The sequence below is a fragment of the Trachinotus anak genome, unplaced genomic scaffold (genome assembly GCF_046630095.1).
Source record: "Trachinotus anak isolate AG129_WGS33_773 ecotype Australia unplaced genomic scaffold, CSIRO_AGI_Tana_v1 ptg000042l, whole genome shotgun sequence".
NCBI classification, from domain to species: Eukaryota; Metazoa; Chordata; class Actinopteri; order Carangiformes; family Carangidae; genus Trachinotus; species Trachinotus anak.
Window position 1 is genome coordinate 681869 of NW_027273893.1, and position 8697 is coordinate 690565.

At 42.7% G+C, this 8697-nt stretch overlaps 1 protein-coding gene and 1 long non-coding RNA gene across 8 annotated transcripts in view; one reads left to right on the top strand and one right to left on the bottom strand.

The window, feature by feature from the left end:
- Positions 1-8697, top strand: part of adamtsl3 (ADAMTS-like 3) — a 228076-nt gene that overhangs the window by 159957 nt on the left and 59422 nt on the right. For 6 of the 7 annotated variants that reach the window (XM_071472982.1, XM_071472974.1, XM_071472976.1 and 3 more), the window contains one exon: positions 217-301. In XM_071472982.1, the coding sequence (XP_071329083.1) occupies positions 217-301 (85 nt within the window). Of the gene's footprint in view, positions 1-216; positions 306-8697 lie in introns of those variants that run through there. The other variant, XM_071472984.1, reaches the window with a different exon arrangement.
- On the bottom strand, positions 5596-8367 carry LOC139615139 (uncharacterized). Its single transcript, XR_011687236.1, has 4 exons — positions 8141-8367; positions 7002-7310; positions 6852-6911; positions 5596-5831 (listed from the first exon to the last, which is right to left on the bottom strand). It is a non-coding gene; the product is annotated as an uncharacterized lncRNA (long non-coding RNA).

Sequence of the window (8697 nt, forward strand, 5' to 3'; positions counted from 1 at the left end):
GATGTGAAGAGTATTATCCCACTTGTACTGTGACCACTTAACAAAATGCCATGTGTAATCAGATTAAAAGTTTTGGTCCAGTTCAGACCTATTTCTTACTTTAAGATGCTTGTATCCATGTCCTAATTGCTGGTGGGGTCAAGGCCTGAATTGGCAATACTGAATTCTGACCCCTGCAATGAGTGGGGCGAAACTCATTTTCTGTCTCACTGTCAGAATCCCTGCCAGTGGAGGCCAAGGTGCCCTGGTTAAAACAAGCCCATAAACTGGAGGAACACCATACTGCTACAGAGGACCCCACGTGAGTACATGCACATACATTTAAACACATACACAGTGCAGTGCTCCCTCAAAATTTAAGTTATTGCCATTTTTTTTGTGCTACATTTCTTTTGAGAAAAATATTGGTTAATAAAAGTGAGAATTTTTATTTGTTTCTATGCATATACAACCAAGATTCATTTTCTAAAAGTCTACACTGCAAAAATGCCCTACCTAGTTCAAGTGAAAACATTTGAGGTAAAAGCTTTCTCTTGCTTAAAACAAACAAATTTAGCTGCCAGTGCACACGTGATTTTAACTTGATAACATTGGTTTGAGTGAAATGTTTTACCACCTATAGGACTGCCATGAAATTTTGCAATTTCCCTTTTTTTTTTTGTTTTTTTGTTTTTGCCACCAGCTGAATAAGTTTCCAGTTATCTCAACATCTAAAGGATGGACTGGGATAAAACTTGGTTTGGCTATACCTATAGCATCCTGGGTCCACTAGCATGGCTCTAGACTCTTGTTGGCTTGTTGAAGAATGAGAGACATTGTGAAAATATACCCTCTGGTTCTGAACCCAGAGGGATGTGATTCATTCAGCACCTTAAGCCCTGGGTTATCAGCTCTACTGGTGAGCTTGCTCTTTTGATTTCACAACTTTACAGTGTAATACACTGTATGTTTGAGAATCAATTCAACTGAAGTTAAAATAATATTTACCTAAACTACACTTTAAAAAAGACATGCAATTATTATCCAGTTTCTTAAATAATTTTTATTGTCAAATCAAGATGAAATATATTATTATTGTTATTATCATTGTTATTCTGCTTAGTCAGTAATGAATGCAGTGTGTGGAATAATCAGAATCAGAATCAGAATCAGAATCAGAATCAGTTTTATTGCCAAGTATGTTTTCACATACAAGGAATTTTTTCTGGTGATTGGTGCAATTGATCAGCAACAGTGGGGCTCTCTAGCCTTGTTGATGAGGCTAATAGCAGATGGGAAGAAGCTATTTTTGTGGCGAGAGGTTTTGGTCCTGAAGGACCGCAGCCTCCTGCCAGAGGGGAGTGACTCAAAGAGTTTGTGTCCAGGGTGGGAGGAGTCAGCTACAATCTTCCCTGCACGCCTCAGAGTCCTTGAGGCGTACAGGTCCTGGAGGGACGGAAGATTGCAGCCAATCACCTTCTCAGCAGAGTGGATGATACGCTGCAGTCTGTTATTGTCCCTCTCCGTGGCAGCAGCGTACCAGATGGTGATGGAGGAGGTGAGGATGGACTCAATGATAGAGGTGTAGAAGTTCACCATCATAGTCCTTGGCAGGTTGAACTTCTTCAACTGCCTCAGGAAATACATCCTCTGCTGAGCTTTTTTGATGAGGGAGCTGATGTTTAGCTCCCATTTGAGATCCTGTGTGATGGTGGTTCCCAAGAAGCGAAAATGCTCCACGGTAGCCACGGGGGAGTCACACAGGGAGATGGGGGTGGGTGGGGCTGGGCTCTTCCTGAAGTCCACTATCATTTCCACTGTCTTCAGAGCGTTTAGCTCTAGGTTGTTCTGCCTGCACCAGGTCACCAGACGCTCAGTCTCCCACCTGTAGGCAGACTCATCGCCATCAGAGATGAGTCCAATGAGAGTGGTGTCGTCTGCAAACTTCAGGAGCTTGACAGACTGATGGCTGGAGGTGCAGGTGTTGGTGTACAGGGAGAAGAGCAGAGGAGAAAGAATGCAGCCTTGCGGGGATCCAGTGCTGATGGTCTGGGAGTCAGACACATGCTTTCCTAGCTTCACGTGCTGCCTCCTGTCAGACAGGAAGTCGGTGATCCACCTGCAGGTGGAGTCAGGCACGCTCAGCTGGGAGAGCTTGTCCTGCAGCAGAGCCGGGATGATGGTGTTGAAGGCAGAGCTGAAGTCCACAAACAGGATCCTGGCATAGGTCCCTGAGGAGTCCAGGTGCTGGAGGATGAAGTGGAGAGCCATGTTGACGGCGTCGTCTACAGACCTGTTGGCTCTGTAGGCGAACTGCAGGGGGTCCAGGAGTGGGTCAGTGATGGATTTGAGGTGGGACAGGACAAGGCGCTCAAATGATTTCATGACCACAGAGGTCAGGGCAATGGGTCTATAGTCATTTAGTCCTGTGGGCCTTGGTTTTTTGGGGACAGGGATGATGGTGGAGGATTTGAAGCAGGCTGGCACGTGGCAGGTCTCCAGTGAGGTGTTGAAGATGTCTGTGAACACTGGAGACAGCTGATCAGCACAGTGCTTCAGGGATGATGGAGAGACAGAGTCAGGACCGGCTGCTTTGCGGGGGTTCTGCTTCTTAAAAAGCCTGCTGACATCTCTCTCCAGGATAGAGAGAGACGTTCCTTTGGTAGGGGAGGAGGGGGTTCTGATGTGGCTCTGATGTGGAGGTTAGTGTCAGGCTTGTCCCACTGTCTTTCAAAGCGGCAGTAGAACTCATTCAGATCGTTGGCCAGACGGAAGTCATTAATGGAGTGGGGGGGTTTAGGTTTGTAGTTAGTGATCTGTCTGAGCCCTTTCCAGACAGAAGCAGAGTCATTGGCTGAGAACTGGAGCTGAAGTTTCTCAGAGTACAGTCGTTTAGCTTCTCTCACCGCTTTGCTAAACCTGTACTTGGACTCTTTAAACTTGTCCCTGTCCCCACTCCTGAAAGCTTCCTCCTTTTGCCTCCTGAGCTGACTGAGCTTAGCTGTGAACCAGGGTTTGTCATTGTTATAACTCACCCTGGTGCGTGATGGGATACAGCAGTCCTCACAGAAGCTGATGTATGACGTCACAGCCTCTGTGAACTCATCCAGACTGTTGGAAGCAGTCCTGAACACCTCCCAGTCAGTGCAGTCCAAACATGCCCGCAGATCCTCTATGGCTTCACTGCTCCACTGCTTTGATGTCTTCGCAACAGGTTTACACAGTTTTAGTTTCTGCCTGTATGTGGGAATCAGGTGGACCATGACATGGTCAGAGTGGCCCAGTGCAGCCCGGGGGACGGCGTGATAAGCACCACTGATTGTGGGGTAACAGTGGTCCAGAGTGTTCCCCTCTCTGGTCGGGCAATTAACAAACTATCTGTATTTGGGCAGTTCATGACTGAGGTTCCCTTTGTTAAAGTCACCAAGGACAATAACTACGGAGTCCGGGTTGGTCTGCTCCACACACAGTATCTGGTCTGCGAGCGCCCGCTGTGCCTCCTGCACGTTGGCCTGTGGTGGGATGTAAACACCGACCAGGATGAATGAGGTGAACTCACGGGGGGAGTAGAAGTGTAATGAAGTGTGATGCAAGCAAAAAAACACAAAGCCCTTAAGTGCATAAGTGCGTTTACACTGACAATTATGGTAACGTGCAGTGCATTATAAGTACCCGCAAGGTGGACTCTAAATGGCCAAAAAGTTGAGTGTAAAACAATCGACACTTCTCACCCTGAACAGTTTCCATCTTGGCTACATAGTGGAAGGAGAGGGACCACCAAAGAATTTTCAAACTCTTGACAATAGCAGCAGCAGTGTTTGATTTTAGACAACACTACCCTGTTGAGTGAGGGGCTGACAGCTAAGGTCTGCCTTCTTCAGCGACCTGAGGAAATAAAGCACTGCTGTGTTTCCTTAAAACTGGCTGAGGAGTTGACTGACCAGCTCAAACTGTTAGTGATGTGAAGGCCCTGGAGTTTGAAGCTGTCAGCCTGCTCCACCTTAGTGGCTTTAATGTCCAGGGGCTGTAGAGGGGATCCTGAAGTACAGGACATGTGATTTATTGTATGCAAATTTTAAAGAGATTTACACTGCTTCAGCTCTTCCACCACTTGGCAGATCAGATCATAATCTGGTTTTTCTTCAGCCTTCCTACACACCCTGTGTGCTGAGGCAGGCTGCAACTGCCTGCTCATTCAGGAACTGGACCCCAGAGGCCAGCAAGTCTCTAAGGGACTGTTTTGATTGCACAGATTGGAATGTACTGTTGGAGTCACAGGAAAATGATAACAGCAAAGACACTGTAATGCCAACAAGAACTGCATGCTGCTCTCCAAACAACAAGCATGAGCACCAGGAGCAGAAGAGGAAATTAAAGCAGGTGAAGTAAGACCACAAAAGGAAAGAAGAGAGGAAACTGCAGGATGTAAACACTGGAGAGGTGTGGAAGAGGATGAGGACCATCACTGGCTATAAAGAGAAGAACAGCCAGGTACCATCAGGTGACGTGGTCAAAGCCAATGAGTTCAACAGGTGTGACACAGCCTCACCTGTTCTCTCTCACTGCTTCAGCTGCAGCTTCTCCTACAATATCTCCTTTACACTGCTGCAACCCTGACACTGCATACCCGGCCTGGCATCAGCCAGAAGCCATTAAAAGCAGTTCATGGTGAGGACATGCGAAGTTATGGAAGAGAAATTGACACTTTCTTACTCTCCCCACCATCAAACTATCAAATTCATAGGAAACAGAGACAAAATGATAAAAAGAAGAATTTGGTTATTACTGATATAGGCAAAGTAACACCAAAAAGGACAGTGATTAACTCTAAGGTGTGAAACCTGGACTCTGACAGACAGACAGACAGACAGACAGACAGGTTTTTATGTATTAGAGGGACATTTTCTCGAAACACGCCCGGTGGTGTTTAGATGGACTACCCTTTCCTGAGGTCCTAGAGCCTTGAGAGTTAGATTAAAACACTGCAAAAAATCTGATAAAAATTTAGCTCACTTCAGAGTTCAGATACAAGCTACACAACTTCATACACACCACCCTAATAGGATTGTGGTTTAAGCAGACATGTCTCTTTTTGACAGATGTGTGACTTACAAGGTCAAAACAAACACTGTTGGGTCTTTAAAGGGACAATGTTGTCACTTTTTAAATCACTCCTCATTAACATAAATACACAAACCTGACAGATTACAGCATTAATGGAACAGGTATTTTATTATCATCAATGTGCATTTAAGCTTTAAATACTGCACATAATACTATTATGTGCAGTAATACTAATCCCCAAAAAATTATACGTATAAATAATATGTTGTTAAATACAAGTGTGTGTGTGTGTGTGTGTAAAAAGAAAAGCATAAAAATAAGTATAATGTCCTACATAACCACTATGTAGACAAAATAAAATAAAAACAATAAAAAAATAAAACAAAATAACAAAACAAACAAACAAAAAAAAACCAAAAAAAACATTGTTGCCTATGGTTTGTTTTTTGCAAACCTCAGTGAACTGTAACTTACAAAGCACATTTTAGCCATGCTTATAAAAGGCTCAAGCATAACTGCAACAAAATGAACTCAACTGTAGATTTACAGTTTTTGTTCCTGTGACTGCCTCTTTGCTACTCCTCGGTTTCTAACAAAGTCCCTTATATTTTGCACAGTTCTTTGTGCTAACATGGGGCCTTCTACCAGTTTGCAATGACTACATTCATTTTTGGTTGCCAATTTTCCTTTACATATGTGATCTCTGAAATGCCGCATTACTGCAGCAACCTCAGCCTTGGACCACCCTTTCTTCTGTACTCTTCTGGACTCTTGAACAGCAGCTTGTCCTGGAAGATATGCAAAGAACAAAAAAATATGTTAGAAAGCAAAATGTGTTAGGCAGTTGGAGCTATCAAAACCCAAGTTCAACTAATGCCCTTGGCCTGAACCACACTGCCTGCATGGTGGCTTAGGAACATTTTGGTTGTCCTTCATCACCCATGTTAACAGGTTATAGTGGACACAATGCTTGGATAAGACATGGCTGTGTCACGTGATCTAGCCATCTCACTTATTTTTCACATGTGCAATGCAGTTCCAGCAAAAACAGACTGGAAAAACGTGTTGATAGTCATACTGACATCATACCAACAACATCACATAAAATTGCCACCTCTCAATGTAGCTTCTATGTCTACACTGAATCTAAATTTGACACAGACATGACACAGTATGTATGAAATGTAGTTTAAAACTGTATTGTCATTTTAGCAGGTAAAGGGCATAATTTCACAGGTAAGCACTCCCTCTCTCTGTGGTTGTGTGTGCCTTGCTCTGAACAAGGGTAAACACAAATCAAGGCAAACTCTTATGTAGAAAGACAAATCTGACAGTTGCAATGATGCAGTAGACACGCACACGTGGCCGGCAGTGTGTTCCGAGCATACGGAATGGAATTACTGCATATAAAACACTGTGCAAAAGTTTTAGGCACTGAAATTACAGTTCAGATGCTTTAAAAACAGTGCATCAATACTTTTTAATCTATCAATTAGCAATGTACAAGATGCAGTACAGAGAAAAAAACCTAAATCTGACGATTGATCCCTATGCCTTTGACACCACCACCAACATCACCACCTCCTCTTGGTACACCTGCACACAGTTTTGCAGGTTAGGTTGAAGAACTTGCCACAGTTGCTCTCTGGATTTAGGCTTCCTCAATGTCTTTGGTTTCTTCATGTGATCTCACACTGACTGGATGATGCTTTGACTTATTTGACAGTTTAATTTTTCAATCTTTTTTTTCTTACAGATGTGTTGCATGCCTTTATGTGTCATTTGCTTTACAATCAAACTTGGCTTACCTTCAGGGACAGAGAGAGGGACAGTCTCATGTACTGTGGATGTCACTGATGACGCTGCTCCTGCAAAACATAGTTCAACAGATGTTTTTTTGTCATTTTATATGGGGTGGAATGAATGAACACAAACAATTATAAAGTGGGCTAACTTACCAATATCTCCAGTGTCATGGACCTGCTCTGTGACTGTTGAATCGGCATCCACAGGCTCATTAGTACCACACTCAACGGACACTGTGCCACCATCATCGGATTCACTTTCACTGTCTTTGGCCTCAGCATCACTTAACACAATTTCGTCTGGGAAATGGTATTATAAAAGGCACATAAATAGCTGACAATAAAAAAGACATACCCAAAAAATATTAACCAAATATTAATATTGGTTAATATTGGAAACAACAACTCAATATAGCCATTGGCAAGAAAAAGTTAAGCCTCTGTTCTAAAATATGGTCAGATCTTCATCCAAGTTACAATTACAAACAAACACAATTTTAACCAATGACACACAAATGACAGTGTTGTTCTCGTTCATATTGAAAACATAATTCAAACATTCACAGTGTAGCTGGAAACAGTGTGTGAAGCCCTCGACTAATGACATAAATACAACCTAACCGGACTCAGAAGTAATCAGACCAGAGGCCTGTACTACGAAGCAAGTTCAACATCCTCAGGATATCGTCTTGACTTAACCTAACACCTACCCTCCTGATAACCTGCACTACGAAGCTGGTTATCAACCAGTTCTGTTAACTCTGGGTTTACCTGTCCAGGTACAAGCTAGTTCATGTGAAAGAGGTGGAGTTTTTAATTATAAGCAACATCACCAGAACCATGAATGAAGTATTAATATGATATGAGAAGAAACTGTGAGACCTACGGGTAACTTCGTTTACAGCAACATCCAAATGTGACATTCAACCAGGTGAGATCTGTACCATATGATCACATGACCAGAATAAAAAAGACACATTAGACATAATTTCCAATTGTTTAAGTCAGACTGAGGAGCCTGAATTATTGTGAAGTTTGTTACTGACGTAGTTGATTCAATTCAATTCAATTCAATTTTATTTGTATAGCGCCAAATCATAATATACATTATCTCAAGGCACTTTACAGGGTAAGGTCAAGACCTTACTTTGTTACAGAATAAACCCAACAGTTCCCACAAAGAGCAAGCGCATAGTTGATATGTGATGAGGTCAGTGAGACTGAAATGTTCTTTTTTAATGATGAAATATTCAGTGTGTATCAGTGTGTGGATCATTGATCTGATCAAAGACATCAGAGGTTTAGTTTTTATTTCCAGTTCTGCTCACAGTCTCCTCATGTTATTCTGAGCTGCAATGGTGAAGTGGAGAGTCACAGCTTCATCACTGTCAGGATCCTGTGGATTAAAGAATCTGTGTTCAGTTCAGATGAAGCTATAATAGTTCTGATGGAGTTATTTTGTGATAAACTCTCCTCTGTTAGAAGCTCTGTGGACACATGGAAAGATTCCAACAGCAGAACATCCACTGATCTATACAAACATCTACTGGTCTTTATTATTAGACTTTATTCTGAACTCTTGTCCATGTCAGGATCCTGTAGAAATGATGACTAAGGTTTTCCAGGTATCTGATTGGCCAGTAGTTTGGCTGTTGATCCTCTGAACTTAAGTTAAACCTGAGTTAAACCTGAGGTTACCCTGATAACCATAAATCCTGCTTCATAGAGACCTCTGGAGTCAGTCAGTGAAACCAGACTGGAGGTTGTGTGTTAGAGACACTGTATAAAGACATAAAAATACATATAAAGATTATAAAGAGAAACATGAGGTGATGTGAACCAGGCCTCA